The sequence below is a fragment of the Squalius cephalus genome (assembly GCF_949319135.1).
Source record: "Squalius cephalus genome assembly, chromosome: 16".
In the NCBI taxonomy this organism is placed as follows: Eukaryota; Metazoa; Chordata; class Actinopteri; order Cypriniformes; family Leuciscidae; genus Squalius; species Squalius cephalus.
This window is the reverse complement of record NC_137137.1, coordinates 7,713,939-7,741,479: the sequence shown is the minus strand read 5'-3', so window position 1 is coordinate 7,741,479 and position 27,541 is coordinate 7,713,939. Positions and strand designations below refer to the sequence as shown.

The 27,541-nt window shown below is 39.6% G+C and overlaps 3 protein-coding genes and 1 long non-coding RNA gene across 4 annotated transcripts; 1 reads left to right on the top strand and 3 right to left on the bottom strand.

Moving 5' to 3' along the window:
* Positions 1 to 64: 64 nt before the first annotated feature.
* On the bottom strand, positions 65 to 889 carry LOC307174255. Its single transcript, XR_013823972.1, has 4 exons — positions 753 to 889; positions 524 to 612; positions 354 to 419; positions 65 to 183 (listed from the first exon to the last, which is right to left on the bottom strand). It is a non-coding gene; the product is annotated as an uncharacterized lncRNA (long non-coding RNA).
* Positions 890 to 1,106: 217 nt separating this feature from the next.
* LOC307174404 (uncharacterized protein) lies at positions 1,107 to 4,388 on the bottom strand (the record flags this gene model as incomplete). Its single annotated transcript, XM_079898187.1, has 9 exons — positions 4,352 to 4,388; positions 3,957 to 4,076; positions 3,781 to 3,828; positions 3,543 to 3,623; positions 2,513 to 2,573; positions 2,325 to 2,375; positions 2,199 to 2,243; positions 1,999 to 2,063; positions 1,107 to 1,320 (listed from the first exon to the last, which is right to left on the bottom strand). The coding sequence occupies exons 4-9, from the start codon at positions 3,560 to 3,562 to the stop codon at positions 1,107 to 1,109; spliced, it is 456 nt and encodes a 151-aa protein (XP_079754313.1). The 5' UTR covers positions 3,563 to 3,623; positions 3,781 to 3,828; positions 3,957 to 4,076; positions 4,352 to 4,388.
* LOC307174403 (uncharacterized protein) lies at positions 4,343 to 5,184 on the bottom strand (the record flags this gene model as incomplete). The annotated part of the gene is made up of 4 exons (XM_079898186.1): positions 4,343 to 4,566; positions 4,687 to 4,740; positions 4,854 to 4,919; positions 5,037 to 5,184. The coding sequence occupies 4 exons, from the start codon at positions 5,182 to 5,184 to the stop codon at positions 4,343 to 4,345; spliced, it is 492 nt and encodes a 163-aa protein (XP_079754312.1).
* Positions 5,185 to 17,784: 12,600 nt separating this feature from the next.
* On the top strand, positions 17,785 to 18,846 carry LOC307174401 (N-acetyllactosaminide beta-1,3-N-acetylglucosaminyltransferase 3-like; the record flags this gene model as incomplete). The annotated part of the gene is made up of 1 exon (XM_079898182.1): positions 17,785 to 18,846. One exon carries the CDS (start codon positions 17,785 to 17,787, stop codon positions 18,844 to 18,846), a length of 1,062 nt encoding a protein of 353 aa, XP_079754308.1.
* Between the last annotated feature and the right edge of the window lie 8,695 nt (positions 18,847 to 27,541).

Here is a 27,541-nt window from a genome sequence, read left to right as displayed (position 1 = left end):
TATGGCCAGATATAAGAAGGAAAAACTCGAGAATGATTCAAGAATGAATTTATTTATATATACATGCATTTATTTATATTATATGAAAAAATTATTTGTGGAAGAACAAAATATTGTGCTACAACAAAAGCACCAAAAAGATCCCCCTTTCAGTTGCTGCAAGAATGGCTGTAGGCTTCAACTCTGTGAGAGTGAGAGAGAGAAGAAATAGAAATTTGTTTAACATGTTCAACTGAAATATATTTCTCTGATCTAACACTTATGGAACGTTGGGAGTTGTAGAGAGAGAAAGTCAAATAGAATATTAATGTTACTGACGCCTAATTTGTGTAAATGTAACGAGCAATACCCACCAATTGAATGGTCTCCCTTCTTTCCTCAATTGTTTGTCTATTTGTCTGTTAAAATCTTCCACTTCACTGAAATAGTTATCAGAGAACAGTCACTGTTGTGTTAACAGAAATATCAGTAGCAAAAGGGAGCACTGGGCATTGTGCAAAAAAAATTAATAATCTACTCTGACCTGCAATGATAATTCGGACCAGAAAGGAAGACCTGCTCAGCCTCCTGTAAGGAGATATCCCGGAGGACAGCCAGGGCATTTATGATGGCCTATGAAAAACATTAATATAAATATACAATAATATCAGTATTAAACAGCCATTATATAGTAGTGCTAGCATACAGTTTATACAGTACATTTTATATGCACAGGAGCAGGACACACAAACACATTACATGGTTCAGCATACCTCTGGAAAAAGAACACCACAGATGAACTGCACTTCATCTTTAACGCTCAATTGTGTTGGTATCCTATCCAGCAATCCTCTCAGATATGAAAACAAGATGTCCTGCTGTTCCTCACTGTCGAGGTAGACAGGCACCCGGGAAGAAGTTACCTTACGTAACCACTTAGATGGCTTCCCGTTGAGTATACCCTAGGGTCAAACCATGGTGCAAAAACAATTATTTAAGGAATTAATACATTTAAGATAAAGATACAATAATTTGCAGCATAGTTGCATAGTCACTAATTAAAACATTGGCCCTTGGAGAATCTTTACTAGGAGTTAGTCTTTAAAGATGAATAAATGTGAACATTGTTAAAGTACCACCAAGTGTTCCTCGGATCCCTGTAACTTCACAATAAAGTCCACTAGTTTCTTTTCTTCAGCTGTGCGGACATTGACAGCTTCAATGTGGGCTGGGACTTTCTCAGAGATAGCTTTCTGTCTTGGCACTCTGTAGACAGGCTGAAGAGTTCCTTGTAACAAGCTTCTGGCCTCATCAGTCCAGAAGGCAAACCGCTGACCATGCCTTTCAAACATTAAGAAGGTAAATCTAAAGCACTGCATAGGCAAAAGCATACACAAAATGTCTGATTAAGTGGAAGGTGTGGTTTAAAACTGTTTAAACTACAGATAGTTCCAGTCTGTTTGTTCACCAAAATTAATACAATACCTATAAACAATTGTGACCATGGTACCTAGTGATGGGGACGAGACCGTCATTGAGTGATGATTGCCTGTCAACATTGCATTTATTTATTACTGTTAAGTGTTGTGTGTTTATTTATTTGAACATAAAAAAATGCGTTGGAAAAAAAATCTCAAGGACTCGATCCGAAATTACGACTGTGGTCCGAGACCGAGTCAAGACCGAGTCTTTGAAGGAACGAGCCCGAGAAAGCAGAAATTGGTCTCGAGTCCGGTCCTACATCACTAATGGTACCATATAGTTGCAGCTGCATACAGAGTGAGGAAACTATTGTAAACATTACCCATTCACCTTACTTAAGTTACATGTAGCTAAATGGATGATAGTCATTATTCATATCTAGTGAACAGATTTATATCGATTTGAATAAATGAGCCAAGGCACAAAATGAACAATAGACTGCAAATGGAAACATAAATGTAATAAAAAACAGCACAAGGTATTAAAACCAGAAAAAGTTACAGAAATGAATATACACATTGTTTAGTGGCGTCATACCCTTCTATTTTGAAGCGCTCCATCAGAATGAGACACCACCACTTTCGAATGGAAGACATGTCCATCTGAAAGATGTGTGACAGTGACGAGGAGAATCTTTAGTTCATAATGTATCCATTTTCTTCATGATGAAGAGTGTGCACTCAGACAACATGTAAAGTGAGAAATTTCCTTTTGCATTTTTTTTAAAATCAACTAACCTCCTCGAAGTCAAACCCCACACCTGTCACAATGCAAAGGGTATACTGAAATATAAAAGACAGAAAACATTTTATTCACAGTGTTGACAGAAACTTGTACAGACTTGCCAAATAAACTGACCTTACCATAAGCATGAAAACCCCACAGTCATTTCCACAGATCTGGTGTGGCAATCCCTAAAAAGCAACAAAAAAAGGTAACATACATGTCAAATAGATGAAAGCATTACCATCTCGGTTACATTATGACATCTATGATATGCAGATTATGGAAATTAATAATATTTGTAGCTAAATATGCATTTATTAATCACCACAATATCATGTCCAGTTTTTTCAGTCCAGCTCCCAGGATCAATTTTTTGTGCAAGATTTCTACAAAAAAAAAGAAAAAAAGGATAAGAACGTAGCCGAAATATATCAGTACAGGCTATAAGAACGTAGCCGAAATATATCAGTACAGGCTATAAGAACGTAGCCAAATATGTATGTACAGGCTATTAGAACGTAGCCGAAATATATTAATACAGGCTATAAGAACGTAGCCAAAATATATCAGTACAGGCTATAAGAACGTAGCCAAATATGTATGTACAGGCTATAAGAACGTAGCCGAAATATATCAGTACAGGCTATAAGAACGTAGCCAAATATGTATGTACAGGCTATAAGAACGTAGCCGAAATATATCAGTACAGGCTATAAGAACGTAGCCAAATATGTATGTACAGGCTATAAGAACGTAGCCAAAATATATCAGTACAGGCTATAAGAACGTAGCCAAATATGTATGTACAGGCTATAAGAACGTAGCCGAAATATATCAGTACAGGCTATAAGAACGTAGCCGAAATATATCAGTACAGGCTATAAGAACATAGCCGAAATATAAATTGCTATATGAACATGTCAAACAGTATGCCTCATTTGTGAACCTAAAAATGGCTCTGTATTCAGCATCACCAAATCCAGACTCATGCAATGTGTAATGGGAGTCTAAAAATAACATCTCTCTCATGAGTGGCTTCATGACCTATAATGTGGTATTTGGTAAAAGATAAAGATACACAACATTGTACAAGTCGTTAGAAAAAAAATTATGGAATTCACAATTTCAATTTACATGATTTAACACTAACCGCCACATGTACAATCTAATATCTTAGAACAGTACCAATCCCTTACACAGAGAACGAAGTGATCTGGCCCAATTGAGTCTGTCCATGCCGGAAACACCAACAAGTCTTTCATGTCAACATCCTCCTAACATTAATCAAATGTCTTGTAATTATGCAGATCTAAATTTTTGGAACAACATACACATTGTACTTTTTGCATACTTACTGGAAAGTTGACAACCACATTATTTGGTGTACGCTTCCATGTAGGAACTACGTACATGTTCTCTATATATATGTCTTTTCCCTAAAGTACAAAAAAAAAGTAAATATATTTCTAAGTAAAAAGTTTATAACTACTTTGAGAGTAGACAATAAAATGAAAGAATATAGTAACTGATAAATTATGTTGAATTTAGGCTTTGGTCTAGTGTATATATAATACATATATAGAAGTTACATACGTGTTGCTGAGCTGCTTCATGGATCAATTTAAAGCAGGCATTCCCAATCTACAAACAAACAACCAAATAAAATATAAGACTATCATTAATTGTCTCCAAATATCAGTAATCATTAAAAAACTAATACAAACAGGGCTTTCCCCCCTCCTATTTTGAACAAACTTCCCACTATTCACCTGGGAATCCATGTATCTTTGTAGCCCTAGGCTCCAAAACTCTTCACGGGTAACACATATGGGCCCTTCTTTTATAATAATTTCCGCTCCAGGCCGTCTCGTGTCCAGAACATAGCTGAGCTGAAAATGACTATTATTAGTACAAGAGCAAAATACATGGCATTTTTTGTTAAAAGCTTCTAAAGTTATTAAGGCCAGAGGATTTTTTTTCTTTCTTAACATCAATTATAGAGTGGGTAACATGAACAATCTGGGGTGTAACCTGTAGAGATCATAGATCAAATATCGGTTACACCCATAACTGTGCAGAACCGAAGATATTGATCCAAACGGATCACGGATCAATGATGATCCGTTGCACCACTACACATATCACATTTTAATAATTAGCTTACCAATTTGTCCTGGATAGGATTCAATTCTTTTTCCCAGGGTTTACTCAGTCCTGAGAAGCCGAGGGAAGCTGGACTGGGCGCAGCGAGGGACGCTGGACTGGGCGCAGCGAGGGACGCTGGACTGGGCGCAGCGAGGGACGCTGGACTGGGCGCAGCGAGGGACGCTGGACTGGGCGCAGCGAGGGACGATGGCTTGGGCACTGACTCTGCTGTAACTAAAACAGAAAATGACTGTAAGGGTTCCTATAAACCCATAAAATAAGCATTCTGTCATACAGAAAAACAAAATGAAAAGCTTGACAAAAGAAAAGCAGAATGAGTCCCTCATTACTCACCAGTTGCCGCAGTATCAAAAGAGGAGGATTGAGAATTCACAGCCATGGTTGCACCTAAAACACAAACAAACATCCTCACTCTTATAAAAAAAAATACATAAATAAATATATAATATTCACAATCAAAGATGATTGATCTTCCGACCACAACAACTGCACCTTCGTACCTGGAATTTGACTGCATGCTGCAGTATCAACAGAGGAGGATTGAGAATTCACAGCCATGGCTGCACCTAAAACACACATAAACAAACATCCTCACCTTAATAAAACAGACGCATATATAAATATATAATATTCACAATAATATCATTACCACTAAGACTTAATAATGAGGGTGGAATACATACCCAACACTGTCTGACCATTGGAATTTAACGCTATGTCCACTCCCATGCCCAGTCTAGTCTTCATGTTCTCTATGGTTCTGGAGTTTTTGTAGATGTTGTGGTGATGCAAGATGTTCCGCATCAGAAAGATGTGTGAGGAGGGAGTCATCATATTAAGAAAATGGTTATTTTTTCTCATTCCAGAGAAGAGCTGTTCGGCACACTGGCTATTGAGCCAACCACACAACTCCGGGACCAGTTCCACCTTACGCAAGGTATCCCTGGCGTCCTTAGAATTAGCCTCATGGAAACGATCATATAGGTCATAATGATCAGATGATCCTGTTATAGGGTGGCCATTTACATCTGGCACTGACTTTTCTGTGAGTAGCCACGGTAAGTTCACTTTAATCTGCCCAGAATTTGCAAGCTGAATGTTTTCCTCTGTAGGCTCTAGCAGCCTGCCCCCATGAGGATGGAAGGTTTCGGGTTTTCTAATGTTAGTGTGTGTTGCCAACCCTCTGGCAAAATCATACAATGAAATATTTGGAAAATGTTTCATTGAAAACAAAAGGTCTGTGAAGTCCCGTGGGCTCTCAGCTCTGATGTTAAATTTTACCCCATAGACCACAGCACAAGGACAGGTGACCACAGCCCATCCACCTGTTGAAGGAAAACACAAATCACAGGCCCGTTTGAAAGAACCGTAAACAAAGAACTGCTTGTAAAGTGTGAAAAGTTTTTTCTGTTATACAACATAACATACCAGATGCTCCCCAGATCTGTGAAAACACCTTGTCGTAACTGGCTCTGTTTTTCATTTCTTGCTGCAGTCGTCCAACCAAGTCCATTCGCGAGCCCTTGGGGTCGATGCCACACTCCCTACATAAGGAACGCACTGCCTCTATCTATAGTGAACATTAGCATATTTGAATAATTAACACATAGTATGATTCAGTAATACACATATATTAACTGACATAGCTCACAGTAAATGATTTAATGACTCAAATACCTTGAGTTTTAGAAGCTCATCTGTTAGCCGGTCCTCTGTGAGGGTAAACTCGGATTCCTCCTTTACACTATAAGGAGAATGCACCTTCTGATATTCTGTATTGAGAAGAGTATTCCCGCTTCTTGTGTGAGGACCAATCCATGGAGCCCAGTTATGGTAGCTCGGACGAACCACAAAGGGGTTTGCCTTATTGTCTTTGAATAAGAAATTGTTAATAGAATATTCCATCATAATTCCATAGTAAAGAAAGCAAACACTAATATGTGATACCAGCTGTATCAGGGAATCATACTCACTTGGAACCAAGCCACGGCTGATCATTTCCAGAGAAACATGTTCCCAGAAATCTTCAGCATTCACCTTTCCATCAAAATCCTCTGGTGGTTCCTCAATGCTGCTCACTAAAAAGCAAGACTTTACTAAACACAAGTCTTACCTAAGTTGGACATGCAATGTACATGACATAACAAACGAGTAAAAAAATAAATAAATGTGTGGACTTACCAGGCATACTAAAAACACCCTTCTTATGAAGGTCCATTACGACAGACACTGGATGGTAACCACATGTTACGCATGCAAAAGTGTAGGTGTGGTCGGATAGTGCCTCAAAACTCAAGTAGGCATGCAGGATCCTTGTTTTTGAAGGAAAGACTTTACCCGAGGTTCTCTCTAAGACCTCAATTGCACTTCCTACAGCCTGGTGAGTCTGCCAAATAGAGGTCACATTATGTAAACTTTACAATACATATTCATGCAAAATTCTTTGTTGTTGTTTTATACCACAAATTCAATACAACAAGGTTCTTTACCTGGAGACTGTTGCGCAGAAAATGGCACAAGTGTATCGACAGAAGTATGTGGTCGTCAAAATTATAGATACCATCGCACCACTCCTGATATCGATATACCATGCCACATCTATAGCACTGTTTCCTGTACATTGATATTCCTACCAAAAGCAAGTGCCAATAAAGAGGTTACCAATTTTTTTGTCACTGATTTACCGTACAACCCTAATACATTAAACACTAAAATGAGTGCATGGAGATGCTATTAAGCCTACAAGTGGAGAGGGAGACCCTGACAATCATGGTCATCAACACTTAACAGTACATGTAAATAGGAATTAAATGTTAAATTAATGATAAATTTAAATAAAACATAACAAACCTTCTATGACACTGGTCATCGTCAGGATTTTGGCTTTTGATGTGATGATCAATGGTTCACTCAGTGGAATTACCTCAGAACATTCTGTGCAAAAGGCTTCAGATGGTGTGAAGCTCAGAGGAAAATTACAAGAGTTTAACACATCTGAGGGGATGACTGCAGGTAGTTTCTTTTTATCAAAGATGTACCTAACCATCCGAGACAGATTCTGGCCTTCGGGTGGGTACTGGGCTCCGTCCTCTGCCTCAAAACCTTCTACATTGGTGGGAAATTGTTGTGCAATGCTATCCTCCTCCACACTTCTGGTTTTCCGGAAGAGTGCCCTGTCCACTTCAAATAGGTGCCACTTTGCAACATTTTTGTGAAGGCATGACTGCCTTGGTTTAGCACAAGGACAATGCCAAGAAATTGTTTTGGCATCATAGGAAACCATGACTCGACCAAGCCTGCTGTAGTAGGAAATGGTGGGCTCGAACACAGAAATGTATTTTTTATGGCTGGGCCCACAAACGGTCACTAGGCAGGAGAGAGGGACTCCTGCGTCAATTGCCTCTCTCTGGCGTGCCAAACATTTCTTCTTCTTGTCCTTTCCAAACCACCTATCATCAACCATGGCCTGTAAACCTTGCTCTGTCAGTAAGGAAATCTCCCTTCCGGCGGGTGGGCAGTATGCAAGTGATCGAAGGTGATGGCACTCATAGGAACGGATGTTTGATCTTTCTGCAAATTCTTTATTAATTCTGCAGATATCAAGTTCACATGCTGTTCTTTGTTCTGAGCCCCACGTCTTTCTGATTATGTGTATTGGAGTGTTGGGTGCTGAAAATGCTTTGGCTACTGCATAGACACCATTTCTATAATCCACACACTGTGATGTAAGGTGGTTCAGAGCGCTAATGTCCGTTTTTATTGGTGTATGTCGTCTCAGAATGTGTAGCCTTACATTACGTCTGTTAAGTAACAGTCCACAATGAGGACACATGACTGTGTTTGTCTTCTTTTCAATTTTTGGTGGGGGTGGTGCAAAGGAGCCAGGATCAGAGGTAAGGGAGTTAGAAACTAAAGACATCTTTCTCTTTCTTTGTATTTGTGGGGGTGGGAATGGTACAAAGCAAGGATCAGAGGAAAGGGGGGTAGAGACTGGAGCCTTGGTAACTAATGTAGCTGGGGGACAGGGTGTCGGGCATGCAGCTACAGAAAGAGCTGGAGATAGGGTAGGTGCTGAAAATACTTCTGTCTTAGAGCATTTGGAGACATGGCTTATGAATTGTTCCTTCCGTATTACTGTCTGGCTGCAGTACAGACAGTGAAAATGGGCTGTGGTCCTGCATAGTTTGTTGCATTTTGAGATGAAGTAACCTGCAAAATTATAGCAACTATGTTATCAACAGTGCAGAGTGTACACAGTAAGTTTAACAAAACACAGAAATAGATAAATAAACGTAACAACATTGTAGGGCTTCAGTGTAGGGCTATGTGATTTTTACGTTGACTAGTTAAACATTAAGAAATCGAATCGGTCAATAATTCTGAACAGGAAAAATCAAGATTTTAGTTTTTTGCCATAAAAGACCTGCCCTACTTCAGTGTTTCTACTTCAAGAAACTACAGCTCATCTTGTTTGTCTTTGTTTTGAGATGCAAGAACATATTTAGATTATACAGACATATTTGTGATTTAAAACCGCACAAATGTATCAATATCTAGAGAAATGCTCCACCATACCTCCATGCTTCACTGCATGACTTATATGGTTCTCAAGATGAATAGAAAATGAGAATTTCTCTTTAGTCATAAAACTGCAGCATGGACATTCAAACCCCCCATGCAGGCAGTATTGATCTGCATCAGGCTTGAACTGAAAATGTGTAGGATGCTGTAAAACATGGCAATGACAGTAATTATGTGATCTTTCCATTAATCTAGAATAGATAGAAGAATACACAGATCATTTGCCACACGCACACAGTTATCAAGTAAGATGTAGTGAAATGATTCAGTTGCTCTATCAAGTTACTTTGCAAGGGTTGTAAGTGATAAGTGATCAGACCAAACGTTTTAACCTAGCTATCGTTAAATTGTTAATTCCATTTCAGACTAACCTTTGTCCCGACAGTTAACAGTACACAAACTTAGGATACAAACCCCAAAGTTTATTTTTACTTACCGACATGACAAACAATCACTTGCTTTCAAAATTGTAGTACTCCTGAAAGAAGAAGTATAATATAGTTAAAAGACTGCTGATGTGATGGCTGGCTTGCTGTCACTGTATTTACTATGAATCATTAATAAAACTTATGCATATTACAACAGTTTATCATCACATTACATTATCTAAACGTGTATTGCTTATTTACATAAGCAATACACTTACATAGCAATGACTGAACATAGATTATTTACATAGCAATGACTGAACAACTTCAAATTTTTCAATATGCAGTTACAACTGACAGAGTGACAATCAATTCTCAAATTCTCTAGAAGCAGAATAAGATTTACAGAATGTAATGTCACACATAAGCACTGAAATAATATAATTTTCATATCTACCCTTAACGTTAGTTAACGTTAACTTGCCGATTCGAAATACACTCAGCCAATGTAACACACAACTCAGTTAAGAGACATCACAGGAGAGTTAAATGACCAAATATGTAAGTTGAAGATAATTCATAGTTCTAAAACAACATCATCAAATCTTATTCATTCGAATTACATCCATATTTTGACAATTTATTACATATCGCGGACTTTCGCGCTAATTGCGGAGCAGGCATGCTAGTCAAGTGATCAGTCGCACGTGCACTGACCTCATAAACTATTATTAAAGTAATAAGAGCTGCTTTCAACAGGTAACATTTCATTCTCATACAACTCATTCGTATAATGTTGAACAGTGTTTATACTAAAACCGCGTGTTTTGTGCATTTTGTTTCGCAGTTACCTTCGTCTTCTTGTCTTCTCTTCTCGATGCTTCTTCGTTAATGAGAATGTGTCCAATTTGGGCATGGGCGTGCCGGCCTAATGGCTTCTGACGTCACACTTGGATGTGGGCCGGGTTGGATGTCCACCGCAGGTTGCAGCGAGAGGCTTCTCGGAAAAGGTGCTGGTAGGCTAACTGTTACTCTCTTGCATTGGCAAATCATGACATTTGAGATTAATACAGTGAAAAACAAAACTTGAAGATATTGCTGGTACAACAACAATTTATTGTTATTTATTAACAATATAAATGTATTTAAACAAGTCGTGTGTGTGTGTGTGTGTGTGTGTGTGTGTGCTTGTGTGCAAACGGAACTCCTCCAAGTCTGCAAGTCCAAAAATACATTTAACGTTTGGCTATGGTGAGTTTACTACATTTTATTTTATTAAATGCATTTATGGTGAGATTATTATATTTTCGTGTCAATCTGTGTTCGTTTTGACCAAGAACCATGCGCTGTCACTTTAATTCAGCGCGTGCAGCACAGCAAAAATAGACTCGGTGCGGAAACGATTGCAGCATCCGCGTGCAGTGTGAAAGCTTTAAGTTACCTGTTAACATGGGTGCGGGAAAAAAATACGCACTGCAAACGCACTGTAAACGGACTACGGAGTATATGTGAAACGGGCGTGACTGACGCTTATATATTATATACGCTGACATATGTATGCTTATTAATCTTCGAGGCATTTAGCTGTGAGTGAGGTCTCCCACACTGCTTAATCCATTGTCGGCATCTTTCCGCTTGGGTCTTGGGTTTTGGAAAGGCAAAAAAAATAATTATTTTTAATTATTAAAAATTTACAAATCCAGACAAACGATGTTCAACGGCCATGTCCGGAATAAAGAGTAGCCTATCCATGTCACACAGTAAGATTTAGGATTTTGACCATATACCTCGCAGTCACAGACAGCATCAACGTCAGTGAGCTATACTTATTGTATTTCGCCACAGCCCACAGGGTGTCACTGTGGCCTCAACCCTTCGCCTTCGCTTACTCTGAGCTCGATTGCTATGTCTGAGGTAAACCACCCCCTCCTCATTGCTCATTACCCTACGCAGGAAGAAATGTAGGAAGAAATAAATGAATAAATAAATAAATGTATAAATACATAAATGTATAAATAAATAAATGTAAAAATAAATAAATGTATAAATAAATAAATGTATAAATGAATAAATGTATAAATAAATAAAAGAATAAATAAATAAATATGGAAAAAAATAAATAAATACATAAATAAGGAAATAAATGTATAAATAATTATTTATTTTCGGTTTTTTGCTTTTCTATGTATATTTATTTATATATATTTATTTATTTTTTCTTTTTTACATTTATTTTTATATTTATTTATGTATTTATTTATTTTTAATATTGACAGCTTTGGCATTCCATAGTATAGAGGCAAAACAGTAGAAGAGGTCAAGATTGTGGACATGTTTCTAATGAAATAAGGACACTGTTGCAGACAATGTTATCAGTCATGACCTTACAATGACTGAGGTGCATGAGTCAAAAGGTAAAGCCGAATGTTGGGAGAACAACAGTGTCTTCAATCATTCAAACGTTTATAGACAGAAGAACAGGTGTGTCAGACATTATTTTCAGTACTGTAATGTATACGTACTCCACTTGCATTTTACATAATACAGTACATTTATAGAGACAATGTAACACACAAACACACACACACAAACATATACAGTGTGTGTGTATGTGTATATAAATATACACTCACCTAAAGGATTATTAGGAACACCATACTAATACTGTGTTTGACCCCCTTTCGCCTTCAGGACTGCCTTAAAGGAGAACTCCGGTCAATTTTAACATTGAGCTCATTTTTTTGTACATTTGGAGTGCTGTCAATACAGAGAACAACGACAAAAATCGGTGTTGCCTACACCGAGTTATTCTATTTTTAAAATGTGCACCCTGTTGACTTCAATGGGGCAAGTACTAAACCTGCTTTTAGCCTCTTAACATCCTTGATGTGTCATTACAAGTGCACAGAAAATGTGAGTGATTCCTTCTGAGTGAACACGAGTGAGTCTGACTGCAGTAGATGTGAAAGAAATGTATAAAAATGATGTTATTTAAGCCAGCGCAAATACCTTTGTTTACATCCTGTTTTTCGGTTGAAGTCCAAAGTAGTCGATTGCCGAGTTCACGCGCGTGATCATAGGTATTAAACCTATGCGTGTGAACTCGGCAATCGACTACTTTGGACTTCAACCGAAAAACAGGATGTAAACAAAGGTATTTGCGCTGGCTTAAATAACATCATTTTTATACATTTCTTTCACATCTACTGCAGTCAGACTCACTCGTGTTCACTCAGAAGGAATCACTCACATTTTCTGTGCACTTGTAATGACACATCAAGGATGTTAAGAGGCTAAAAGCAGGTTTAGTACTTGCCCCATTGAAGTCAACAGGGTGCAAATTTTAAAAATAGAATAACTCGGTGTAGGCAACACCGATTTTTGTCGTTGTTCTCTGTATTGACAGCACTCCAAATGTACAAAAAAATGAGCTCAATGTTAAAATTGACCGGAGTTCTCCTTTAATTCTACGTGGCAATGGGAATATTAATTTATGGCCATTTTACCCACATATTGCATAAAGTAAAATGGTGAATCAATTAATTCCGTGAAATATCTTTCATAACATAGTTGAGAATCATCTTTATACAAATTTTGGTTAAAAAAAAATCCTGAAACCCCTAAATTTATTGGTGATTGAAAAAAAAATCCCATTGTTTTTGACAGAAACTTCTTTCACATGGAAACATCTGCTAACAATGGGAATTCACATTCAGAGTTGACACCTTTTGGGGGTAGGAGACCATTTGTATAGTGACCACCTTCCTTTGTGTGCCAGTTATCTATAAACTCTTAAAAACCTTATTACCTTATTTGGAAATGAGACATTTGTACCAATCGCCCTGAGACATTTCAAATGATAATAAACATGTATAATACTCTATGATAATCATTCACATTAAACTATATATATTCTTAGATGAATTCAGGTGATCATAGCATGAGAGAGAGAGGATGAGGGAATGAAATGTAGATTAGGATGCCTCGGAGGTGAGACTTTCGTCTTGATAGTGCACAAATGTTAATTTCCAGCAAGGTCCTTTGTCTACTCGAGGAGTGGTCGTTCCCCAACCAGTTCTTCCAGTTTTTCAAGTCTTACAAACTTGACAGGTGTCTTGCTACGGGCATGAGTAAGTGCCAGGGACGGACTGACAATCTGTGCGTTCTGGAAAAGTCCAGAACGGCCGTCCAACCGAGGGCCGTCGGGACAAAAAAAAAGAAAAGAAAAAAGTCTAATAAAGCCATATATGAACCGCCAACAGCAGGGCACTAATACGATCACTTATATGCTACGTGTAAAAAACAACAACTGAGGAAGAAGAGTCGGCCTATAGCCACTGACAGAAAGTTAGTTTTATAAGGCTGCACTTTTAAATTTGCTTACATTATATTTGAATAGCAGTGGTCTCCAACCTGGTGCCTGTGAGTTGCCCGCTAAACACATTCTATAAATAGCCCCAACTTGCCGTCGGGGTTCCAGACTTCGGAAAAATGGTATAATTTTGCTACCTTTTCAACTAAACATTCCAATTTGAACTTTTGCCTCTACAAAATTACCCAGTTGCGTATGTGAAACATCAAATGACAAACGCTCAAAAAGCGGAACAAAACTTGTTTGATCTGAGCAGCGCATAGCATTATCAGCTCGGCCCAAAAAACAGCGATCGCGAACAAAGCAGCTGCGGGCTGATCTCGATCACGCGAACATTAGGTTATTACACAGAGCTGCGCGATCCACTGAGAAGCCGTTCAATTCAGCGCAGAATTCTCTATCTCTATTATAGCCCACAAATGACTATGATTTAAGCTTGTTAAAAGCCAGATGAAACATCGCTGATATTCTCAACATATTGACGCAAAAAAAAAAAAAAAAAAAAAAAAAAACAGGCGAAACATTGTTCAGAGAACAAACCAGTTAGAATACATTTCGCACCAAAACTGAATTAACTTTAGTAAAACAAACTTTTTTGGCAGAAATGTGCCTGTATTCATATTAAAAATGATGTTATATTAATATAGTCATGTATTAAATGTAGCCTATGCAGTAGGCTAATGTTTTGTTTAGAAGTTATGGCAGTTTATTTTTTCATTTTTTTTTTTCATTTATATTTATACTAAATGTTTGGGCTAGGCTACTGTTTTTGATAACACATACAATAGGTTTATAGAAAATCAACAAAAAAATCAATAAATATTTTCATAATTTTTCAGGAATTGTTTTTTTTTTTACTAACGCTTGTAAGTCTGAACCAGAATATCAAGATATTTTATTATTTCCCATATGATGGTGAAAAGTAAAAAAGCTTCACCATGTTATGTATACTAAATATTGCAGTATAACAAATAAAAATTCCTTCTAGATTATTTTATCCCTTGAGGTAGCCCTCACACACAAAAAGGTTGGACCCTGCTATATAGTAACTAGGCCTATATGTTTTATAATTACAAGTTTGTGTAATTTGGGGTTACTGTAGCCAGTGACATTTCATTATTTGTATTTTATGGCATTGTACATTTTTTGTTTTTATTTGAAGGCTGAGGCTTCATTAAAGGGATACTTCACCTCTGGGAAGATGAATGTGTATTTAAAATAGGTCATTTAAGTAGAAGAAATGTGAAGAAATTTTTGAATTTGGAGCTTTCTAGACTGAGAAAAGCCAGAAAATGTATTTTTGGCTTATGTGGATGAAAGACAACAACTCCCAGAATGCACTTGCTTCGCTGCCTTAGGAGGCCACGCCTACCGGTAAGAGTGCGCAGTTGAAAACAACAAGGCTTAGCCTACGTGATGAGTTTGCCAGGGATCTCTAGAGATCGCCCAAAATGTCCGGGATTCGGCTTTTGCGTTCTACAGTCGCCATTCATCATGTTTACCGTGGCGAGCAGGACGAGGCTGACGGCCGCGGGAGAACGGCGCGAGACCGGTGGCGTCATTACTGTGACGCGCCGGGTCTCGCATCTCTCACGGAGGTGCGGGAATTTTCTTAGCAAGGGTAAAACGCACATCAAACGATCACTTGTTTAGCGTTCATGTAAACACTACATTCAGATTCACCAATCGGAATGAATTCAGTTAGATTGAAACAAAAGGTGAGCTGCATGTAAACAATGAATGGCGACCGCAGAACGCAAAAGCTGAATCCCGGACATTTTGAACGATCTCGCCCGCCGGACAAGTCCGGGAAAAGGAGGATGGTTTTCCCTACTTACTCAGCTTTCTCCTACTATTCAGCTTTCTCCACAGAACAAGAGCCTGCAAGCTTAGCTTCCAAAGAAAGACGGCTGACACTGTGTACATTCTGTGAGTGAGATCCCACCTCCTATGGGCGGGCTGAAAACATGCGTAACAACGCCATCTACTGGCTGTAGTCTTTAGCCTCTGGCCAGAAAATCCTCCGATGACGCAAAATGACGATTTTTGCGTCATCGGAGGATTTTTTCCAGACAAAAAATACATAAATCTCTTCTCTCAGGGGGATATGAGGGTGGAAAGTACGGTAATTCGAAAATACTACAGGTTTTCTACTAATACAAAGCTTAATGCTAAATCCTGAAGTAACCCTTTAAGAAACACAACCCCAATTATCATCATTTGTTTTGAGATGTTACTTGCTGTGAATACCTTGTCTGATAGGCTACAGTATTGTGGCATATAGTATCAGGACATCCTGGCTATAGTGTCTGTCGCACACGGCTAGAGGCGAATGGCCGGATGATGGGCCTATTTGGGAGAAAGTCCAGGGCTGTTTTTTAGCCCCAGTCCGTCCCTGGTAAGTGCAGTGCCAAGTTTGGCGTTGTTTGGATTAGAAATGCATATTGGTAAAAGAAGCACACATTAGGTTTGCTTGACTTCATGCAGCTCTGCGCAGACCGATCGGAGGTTGACTTAAAGCAGTGCATGCCGGTTAGAAATTTTGTCCGACTTGATGCAGCGCCGACACCACGTGACTGTGACGTATGCCATCAAAGTACCGCGAGAGCGATTCGAGAGTAGCCGGAGAACTCAGCCAGCGCAGCTTCTCAAGAGCGGCTGCACGAGGGCTGATGACGACACAGCTGTTCCACGATTGGCCGGATTCACTGCATGACAACGATCACGTGTGTTTCGTGTTTATTCGAACACCTTTAGTTCCTCTAAAGCTCTCAAATCAGTTTTTTATAACAGTAAACACTCTTTTCATGTAGTTGCGATGTTATATTGTGTCATGTGTATCAAATAAAAACTGATTAAAAAACGTAGACTCCATTGATAGTAGCTTATGTTGAACTTTATTCTTGTTCAAACAGACGCTGTATGAAGCATAAAGTATTGAATGAAAATGTCTCTGAAACACCTGTGTATTATTTGGCAAATATTATATTAATTTCACTTCAGCTGTGGTAAAGTATGCAAACACCAAGTGAGCGGTCACTACGGGAACCAGAAAGTGTCCGACTTCACGTCTCCGTTTGCAGCTCCTCCCCGCCTGCACGCGGCTACTCTCGCCGATCGGTTACATCCAGCTGCAGCCGATGTCGAACACACCTATTGGCTTTTGCTGCTCTAGCCGCTGGCCACTCCCCCTCTCACACTGACACTGAGTGAGCACAGTGCAGGACCAGAGGCAACTCCCCCTCTCACACTGACACTCAGTGAGCACAGTGCAGGACCAGAGACAGAGAGGGTCGAAGAAAGCAGCGTTTTCTCGGAGTTCACTGTGTAGCCTTCTCCCTGAATCGTCGCGACTCGCGCTTATTCATTTGAGGATGTTCATTGAATCTGTAAGTCAGCTACACTGTTTATTTCTGAATATTTTATTTTATTCTGGTGCGCTTAACGTTATTGCTACTGTGTAGTAGCCTATGCTATTCACCAACTAAACATATCCTATTCAATGCGTTCACAGTCTTTCACGGCCATCATTTGTAGTAGCCTATTCAGAAACTGCTCAAGCATAGCGTTTTCTCGGAGTTCACTGTGTAGCCTGCTCCCTCAATTGTGTAGTTCAATTTTCCATATTTATTGTATGTCATTATGTCAGTATCAGTATTTGCTTTCTACCATGCACAAATAAAAATGTCACTGAACTTTTGCTGTGTAATTATAACAATGAGCACTCAAACACACCGAATCAACAATTAGCCTACTAAAAACACACAAAAACTGATTTTGCACGGGCACTTTGCACTTGTAAATGCAAATTCTGATAATCTTCATGTTGATTTTCAAATCTGTATGACTTCTGCAGATCACAAAAGAAGTTTCCCGAACAACCTCAAATTAAGATTTTGTGACTTGGTCTGAAATAAAGGTATAGTATACATATATATACATGCATGAAAATCCTTGTTGAGAGAACTTTTGTGTTCATACAGTAAATTGTGTCTCTGTTCTTGAACAGGTGCAAAGATGAAAATGAAATACATGGAGACAATAATATTAATTCTCACAGGTGTTGTGTGTCTCTTCATTATCATGAAGAAAAATGACATTGAAGACGAAATGACATCAAATAGCAAAGACACATATGAGATGCTCCGTCATCAAATCTATTTGCCCAGATCCAAAACTCCCCAGCCTTTGTCTTCACGTTGTCAGCAGAATATGTCGGCTTATACTGTGACTGGATTTTCTAAACTGCCAGGTCATATCCAAGATTTCCTGCTTTACAGACACTGTAGGAATTTTCCCATGCTGCTCGACCTGCCTAATAAGTGTGGCGGACCCCTGAACTCTGCAGATGTGTTCCTTCTGCTGGTCATCAAGAGTTCTCCAGAAAACTACGAGCGGCGAGAAGTCCTGCGGAAAACATGGGCTAAGGAACGACTGCACAAAGGTGTGTGGATCCGTAGAGTCTTCATAATCGGAACAACTAAAACTGGCTTCGAGAAGCGCAGGTTGGATAAGCTATTGAAGCTGGAGAACAATGAGAACGAGGACATTTTACAGTGGGACTTCAATGATTCATTCTTTAACCTCACACTGAAGCAGATCCTTTTCTTAGAGTGGATGGAAAGATGGTGCCCACAGGCTAGATTTCTCTTAAACGGGGACGATGACATCTTTGCCAATACGTTTAAAATGGTTGAGTATCTTCAAGGTCAAGAGGACAATGATGGAAGTAAACATCTCTTTACCGGGCACCTCATCCAGAACGTAGGGCCTATTAGACACTCTTCAAGTAAATACTTTGTCCCGGTGCAGGTTCAGGAGTCTGAGAACTATCCTCCTTACTGTGGTGGAGGAGGCTTTCTTCTCTCAGGCTTCACGGCCAGAAAAATCTACAACATGTCTCACTCTATAATTCTACTGCCCATTGATGATGTTTACATGGGAATGTGTTTGGAAAAGGCTGGCCTCAAACCTACATCCCACTTTGGTGTAAGAACCGCTGGTCTGCATGTCCCAGCTGAGAACGTTGACAAATTTCACCCTTGCTATTACAGAGAAATCCTTTTAGTCCACAGATTTCTGCCGAACATGATTTTTGTGATGTGGAATGAAATACAAAACCCACAATTGCATTGTGGAAAGACAAATTCCTCTCTTCAGGGAAGCCTGTAAACAAAAGAACAGGGTGTGTGGTTCATTTTAAAGGGAAACATAATAGCTTGCTGGAATTGATGTAATCAATTTTGTTTTTAATCAGTGAATTAACTTTTTTTCTACACCATGTTTTACCATGTCAATTCTCAAGAAAATGATTTGGTGTATTGTATTGCACTTTAACGGAAATGAAAATGGTGGTTGATTCCTTTCTCAGCAGAAGAACTTGTAGTCTTTATGGTTTTTATTCTCTTTTAAATAATTAGAGAGTGCTTATGGAGATAGAAATCTGTATCTTTCCCTTTTTAAATCAAATTTTATCAGGATATTAATTAAGTGTAATATGAAGTGGAATTCACTTGCACACAGTCTATGCATTAAATGATTGCTCTTTACACCTCTGAATGTTTTAATACAGTGCTGTACTGTAACAAAGTAGAGCAGGATAGAATCTTTCCATCATTTCAGTTCTTTTGAATCAAAGCAGTTCGCAAATTCAGATGGTTCATCTGAATTATTCATTTCATGAATCACAAATCTGAATCGCAAGATTCTCTGGACCACATGCAAGTCTTTTTAAAGAGAAGTGTCTGTTCAATTTGTATTTATTTGTATTTATTTTGATCTCCATTAGCTGTAACAAGTACAGCTATTCTTCCTGGAGTCAAACCAACATGCTTCTCTTCAAACAATTTTACACTAGTTTTTCCCACACCACACACCCAAACAATGTTTAAAAAACATTGGCATGTCTGTTTTGTGCAACACAATGTTACATTTTGTTCTTTCTTGGGTGGAGGATAAGATATTGCAAGTAAGCTTTAATGTGTGTTTTCAAATTATAAATAGGACATAAATTATTTTTATAAGCTAAGTTTTGACTTGTGATAAAGTTTGTTAATTTGACAACTCTCCTGTTCTCTAGAAATGTTTGTATTAATAAAAGGCAAATACCAACTTCAAAGGTCAAATAGTTATAAAATGCTATATCATTTGCATTTTTTTTTTTCGTATACACAGTAAAAAATGTTGGGTTATTTGTTTTTAAGTGAGTAGATGTATCTTTATTCTCTTAGTTTGCTTTGTTGTTTTATGCACCAGAGATCCACTGAAGTAGGACTCACTCACTCACTGAATCATTCAGAGCAGTTCCCTTGAGTTTACTCTTACATAGACTTCAGCAGCACCTCACCATTGTCATAACCAGCTGTGCTGTTATTTATCAAATTACTTGTACTTTTCATATTGATTTAGTATCAATAGTTAATACTTACAGATTTGTCTTTACTTATTTGAGCCAAACTTAAGTCAGACTTTAATTTTTTTTATCTATGAAGGTTGGATTCATTATGCAACACAGAAGAACCATAAGAGATTGTAAAATAAGAGGATTTTTGTTTTGTGCAACTCAATGTTACATTTTGTTCTTTCTTGGGTGGAGGATAAGCAAATTATTTTTTGATTAAATGCAATACATTTGAATATGTATTCTCTTGTTATTTCATCTGACTCCATAAATGAAAAGGTTTTAATGATATCTGTGCGTCATTAAATGTTAGCGAATGTTTGACTATTCCTTTTAACTCTTTAATGAAAATAATGTCAAAGTCAGTTAGAATAATCAAATGTAACAATTTATTATGTGAGGTAAATGTATCATGCCAATTTCATAATCAGTTAAAAGATAATCAATACAATAACATTGAATGCTCTAGAATAAAGAGAAAAGATGCGAACCTAACATTAAAATACATGGTGCTAAGAGTTTTGGTCACTCTTAACATCATGGGCCAACTTGAGTTACAAAATGGCCAAGAGCCCTTTGCTCCATTCCATTATATAGACAGAACCTCTTTCACATGGAAACATCTGCTAACAATGGGAATTTACATTCAGAGTTGACACCTTTTGGGGGTATGAGACCATTTGTCTAGAGACCACCTTCCTTGTGTGCCAGTTATCTATAAACTCTTAAAAACCTTATTTTCTTATTTGGAAATGAGACATTTGTACCAGTCGCACTGAGACATTTCAAATGACACTAAACATGTATAATACTCGATGACAATCATTCACATTAAACTATATATTCTTGGGTGAATTCAGGTGATCTAGCATGAGAGAGAAGGAGTGGGGGATGAGGAGGAGGAATGTAGATTAGGATGACTTGGAGGTGAGACTTTCGTCTCGATAGTGCACAAGGGGGAGTTCAAATGTTAATTTCCAGCAAGGTCCTTTGTCTACTCGAGGAGTGGTCGTTCCCCAACCAGTTCTTCCAGTTTTTGCAGTCTTATGCTACACCAAATTCAGAGCTTGGCCCCTAAATACTCTGGGTGTTTTATTTTGGCAAAGGTGTACAGCCTGCAAAACCTAGGCCATGTCCTAGGGTTAAAAAACGTTAGAACTAGTTTAGACTATAGACTTTTAATTAAAATAATGTCAGAACTTTTTGCAGGCTTTTTGTTAACACTTGGCCATGAATAGGCTTTTAGAAAACCAAGTCAAGCATTTAACTACTTCACATCATGAATTCCTCCCCCAAGTTTAAATTACAGGGAAAAAGAGAAAATCTTTGTTCTCAGTGAACAATTTAGCTCATAAAAGACATCAGGTTCATTGTTTTATTACAATAGTTCTGATGATAAATGAAAAGCACAAATCTTCATCTCACTCCATCCTATCGAAATCAGTTCTATAAAGCTCTTATGTAAAGCTATAGCAGGCATTGTATAAGGCTGTAAAATGTCTACTTTTGACAGATTAGGGAAGTTGTGAACTTGGGATTTGCAAATGGATTGTTCTTTTGAGGCAGATCTTTTCAAATAATAGCTTGATCCAGTTCACAAGCTAGTGATTTGTTCACATATGAAGAGCCAAACAAGTCAAAATTAATTATTCTACTCTCACACACACATTCTCCTTTGAAATAGATACATTTCTACTCTCACACACACTCTCCTTTCACATACATTTCTACACTGTAAAAAATGAATCATGAGTCTTGTAATTTTCATGAAAAAAATTGAGGTGATCATTAATGTTACGAAGTGCGGTTGAGGTACAGATGAAGCAAGATCCAGTTGCAGCACACTTTATTAAATAGATTCTAACTTGAACAAACTAGGACAAGAACACAGGAACAGAACAACCGAACGACAGCATAACTGTTGACACAAAGACTGTCAAACAAGAACTCACAAAGACATGGCTGAAACACAGGGCTTAAATACAGGGGTAAACGAGCTAGACAGGATAACAAGGGGGCGTGGTTAATGGGAAACACCTGGGATGACTAATAGACAGACAGGGAACCACTAAACATGACAGGACACAAAACCACATCGTGACATAGCCCCTCCCCTATGGGCGGCTCCTGACGCCCATAAAAACAACAAAAAGTTCAGGAGGGTGGTGAAGCGGAGGCGGTCTCGGGGGCGGGATGGAGGGCCAGGCCCGTGGAGCAGCAGAGGGCCTGGAGACTGTAGCAGGACTGGAGACCAGGGCAGATCAGGCAGTGCAGGCGACCAGGGCGGATCAGGCTGTGCAGGCGACCAGGGCGGATCAGGCTGTGCAGGCGACCAGGGCGGATCAGGCTGTGCAGGCGACCAGGGCGGATCAGGCTGTGCAGGCGACCAGGGCGGATCAGGCTGTGCAGGCGACCAGGGCGGAGAAGACCCCTCGGGCGGCCACGGCGGAGAAGACCCCTCGGGCGGCCACGGCGGAGAAGACCCCTCGGGCGGCCACGGCGGAGAAGACCCCTCGGGCGGCCACGGCGGAGAAGACCCCTCGGGCGGCCACGGCGGAGAAGACCCCTCGGGCGGCCACGGCGGAGAAGACCCCTCGGGCGGCCACGGCGGAGAAGACCCCTCGGGCGGCCACGGCGGAGAAGACCCCTCGGGCGGCCACGGCGGAGAAGACCCCTCGGGCGGCCACGGCGGAGAAGACCCCTCGGGCGGCCACGGCGGAGACGACCCCCCGGGCGGCCACGGCGGAGAAGACCCCTCGGGCGGCCAGGGCGGAGACGACCCCTCGGGCGGCCAGGGCGGAGACGACCCCTCGGGCGGCCAGGGCGGATCGGGCTGGTCTGGAGGCCTATTGCCCCCCCCAAAAATTTTCTTGGGGAGGCTCCCCGGTATAGAATCCTGGACCAGCGATGAAGAGGGCTTTGGGTTGGACAGGACCAGCGGCGAAGAGGGCTTTGAACTGGGCAGGACCAGCGGCGAAGAGGGCTTTGAGCTGGGCAGGACCAGCGGCGAAGAGGGCTCTGAACTGGGCGGAACCAGCGGCGAAGGCTCTGTGCTGGACGGGACCAGCGATGAAGAGGGCGTTAAGCTGGACAGAACCAGCGGCGAAGAGGACTCTGTGCTGGACGGGACCAGCGATGAAGAGGGCGTTAAGCTGGACAGAACCAGCGGCGAAGAGGACTCTGAGCTGGGCGGGACCAGCGGTGAAGAAGACTCTGGGCTGGCGTGAAGTGCAGGTTCGGCTGGACTGGGGTGAAGCTCTGAATCGGCAGAAGCGACGTGAACAGTCTCTGGATCAGCAGAAGCGACGTGAACAGTCTCTGGATCAGCAGAAGCGACGTGAACAGTCTCTGGATCAGCAGAAGCGACGTGAACAGTCTCTGGATCGGCAGAAGCGACGTGAACAGTCTCTGGATCGGCAGACGTGACGTGCACAGTCTCTGGATCGGCAGGCGTGACGTGAAGCTCAGGCTCGGCAGGCGTGACGTGAAGCTCAGGCTCGGCAGGCGTGACGTGAAGCTCAGGCTCGGCAGGCGTGACGTGAAGCTCAGGCTCGGCAGGCGTGACGTGAAGCTCAGGCTCGGCAGGCGTGACGTGAAGCTCAGGCTCGGCAGGCGTGACGTGAAGCTCAGGCTCGGCAGGCGTGACGTGAAGCTCAGGCTCGGCAGGCGTGACGTGAAGCTCAGGCTCGGCAGGCGTGACGTGAAGCTCAGGCTCGGCAGGCGTGACGTGAAGCTCAGGCTCGGCAGGCGTGACGTGAAGCTCAGGCTCGGCGGGACGAGACCCTGGAATGATGGCCTTCGTGGCAGCACTTGCTGACATCAGCGGGGAATCGGCCACGCTAGAGATCGGTCCTGTACGGCCATAGACCGATCTGTTGGCTGGCTTGATTGCTGGCAAGACGTGAAGCGCGGTCTGAGGGGACATTGCGGGTTCAGGGAGCTTCTTCTCCTCCTCGCCCACAGTAAACAAGGAACTGCTCCACGACAGGGCCAGGTCAACGTACCTTTCTAAAGACCCGTGCGGATCAGGTTCGGGCATCAGAGACCGGAGTGGTTCCGATAATCCCCCACGGAAGAAGATCATCAAGCACTGGGTGCTCATTTGTGCAAGATGTGCCAGCTCGAGGAATTCTGCGACATAATCCTTGATGGCGCGATTCTCTTGGCGAAGACGGATGATCTGGACATCAGGACTCCAGGTAGGCATGGCTGCTGGATCTAGGTTTGGTGAGTTCTTCTGTTACGAAGTGCGGTTGAGGTACAGATGAAGCAAGATCCAGTTGCAGCACACTTTATTAAATAGATTCTAACTTGAACAAACTAGGACAAGAACACAGGAACAGAACAACCGAACGACAGCATAACTGTTGACACAAAGACTGTCAAACAAGAACTCACAAAGACATGGCTGAAACACAGGGCTTAAATACAGGGGTAAACGAGCTAGACAGGATAACAAGGGGGCGTGGTTAATGGGAAACACCTGGGATGACTAATAGACAGACAGGGAACCACTAAACATGACAGGACACAAAACCACATCGTGACAATTAAAAATATTATGTATATTTTATTAAGAAAATTGTGGTTAGGGTTTTATTGAAAATATTGAGAACATTTCACTAATAACACCAAGAGATGCATTTTCCTATTTTTTTTAAGGAAACATACACAATTTTAAGGCTTGAATTGAGGAACTGATAAACCTCATAAAATTAAGGAAAAGGGGCTACCTATTTATTTTAAGAGAATTAGCTAATTTATGCGGTTTTATTTAGAGACACCATTGTTTGTTCCCAGCATGCTTTGCACATGGCTGGAAATGGAGAGTAAATCTTGAAATTAAGTGTTATTTCATGTGTTTTTGAGTAAAGGGAAACATCTGTTAATGTTTAATGTTCAGGTATGTTTGACATTTGAAAGAGCTTCTATTATGTTAAAGTTTTGATCGTTACCATTGTGCAGAAGAGTAGGGCTTATGGTTAGGTTGTGAATAACTGCATGTATTTAATATTATGAAGCATATTGTTACATACATGTAGCAATAACTCTGCTAATGATAACAGAGTGCAGTAACAAGTTTGATTCTGTGCTGTTCTAGCAGTACACGGTCTTTTTATATAACAATATATCTCAAAGTTAAATATAAACAGGTCATATCCATTCACTTAACTTCACACAATTTTGAGAATAAAAAATACTTCAAATAAAAAAGCACATTTTCACTAAAAAATTGTGTGTCATAGACTAAATAAATTAGGGCGTTTTACATGATTTATTCAGGTAGATTCCATGAATGAAATCAAGCTTTAACTACTCAAAAATATTATGTGTAATATTGTTACCATAATTTTTTTAAGTAAATAGCAGTAACATTTTTTACAGTGTACTCTTACACACATACATTCTCCTTTCACATATATACATTTTACTCTTGTGCAAATGTATTGAAAGTATGCATTTAATATTATAAATAATGACATGGTAAGAAAGTTTGTGAATATTTTTAATAAAAAAGAAAAAACGAAATAAAACGAATAGCGATACATCTGTTAGTTTGTTAGTTGGCTGCGGTGTGTCACGTGACAATCATGACGCGTCGCCATGGAAACAAGGGGTCAGTTAAAATATTTTTAACTTAGCGTGAAAGGGTTGATTTTAAAAATATATATATATTCTAAGTAAACAAAATTTAAATTGTTAAAAATTATTAGTTAACACTAAGTTGACAACACTCCGTAAAAAAAAAAAAAAAAAAAAAAAGTTGGATATACTGGCTTTCTGCCAGGACTTTTACATGCTTTTTTACATGCAATTTCTACAAAACGAAATTCACTTTAAAGAAAGGCTTTATACAAAACAAAACTTAATGAAGTGGTCAAAATCATGTCTGACCCACTCCATATGTCTCCCGATATATTGCGCTATACTCATGCATGCTGTTCACTTTTCATATTAATCAACATAGATACAATTAAAAAATAACATTAGCCTATATTATTTATTTATAATGGCTAGGTTAAAAAACAGATATTATATTAGTTTATGATATTAGCTCACTTTTCGGCAAAAGCTCTGTTGGCTTTTATTATTTGAGAAATAAAAACTTGTGTTAAAGTTATGCAAATGGTTAATTATTTGTATGACTACATCGCAAAGAGTCAAGTCTTTAGATTGATGTTAGCCATTAGATTGAAAACATTGACATTTCATGTGTAAATAATAGAAACGCAGTTGAAAATGGCCTTTCTTTAAATGCAAATGTTCTTTGAGTATTTCATTTGTGAAGGTAAAGCATGTACCCATGCCTCCAAATTACAAGGAGAAAAACTGCTCTTAAACTGGATGTGTGACAGGCTGTGGAATGGGGTTTGGCTGAGGAAAATCTTTCTGTCAAAAGATATATTTTTTTTGCTTTAACCACTGATCTATATAATGACTGATTCTATATAGATCAGTGGCTTTAACCCCTGGTTCTTAGTTACTGGTTGAGGTACAATAGACCATATCTTGCTTATTTTGCTCTTTTGTTAGGTAAGCACGTGCTATGTCAAACATGATGTTTCTTTTGTTTGCACTTACTCAACTGTAACATTTAATTTTGTAGTAAATTTGTTGCTAAGCCCAAAGAGTCTGTGTGTCATGTTGTAACATGTCATGTATTGTTTCATTCATGAATCTTTACATGAGTTTTTAAAAAAGTGAAAGGTCCACAAATTATATCAGCTTTGTTATAGTTTGTTTTAGACTACTGGTTCTGACCTGGTTTTGCTTAAGGACCCAGATTTTATATTTTTATGGCAAAACACAATTGAATATATGTATACAAAAGTAAAATGTCCTTAAAACTGATCAGTGAAATGGATTTGATAAAATACTAAACGATTAACATTGACAGGCTAAAAAGGAAAAAAGATAATTTTGTTAGGTAGCAGATCAGGTTTTGAGACACTTAAGATTTTGAGATATTTAAACCACTAGAGACAGCAGTTTAAGCTAGAGGCTCCACAGTTTATTTCCTCATTAGGATGAAAGAGTTTCAGCAGTGAATACAGGGATGGTTGTTAAAGCGTACAGTATTTCGACATGAACAAAAACTCAAATGTTAGGCTACTTTTGACGTCATCCGAAGAAGCTAATTAACGGCCAGGTAAGATAAAAAAAAAAAAAAAAAGATAACTACACAATTTACTGTGTTTTTTGTTTGTTTGTTTTTTCAATGATAGGTAAAAATATCAATGTTTTAATTTTAAATGCGTTTAAATAATTTTGGGTTTTGACCGTTGCTCTTAAAAAATTTAACTAATGCGACGACAAGATGTGCTGCGTAGACTAGCTCTTTTATAGACATTATGATGATTCTCAAGCAATACGTTGCGATCGACGCTGTGCTGTGTTGTGTTGTGTTGTGAACGGCTGTGTCACGGCCGAAAGGTCGTCATAGACTTTTATAAAATGGTTACCACT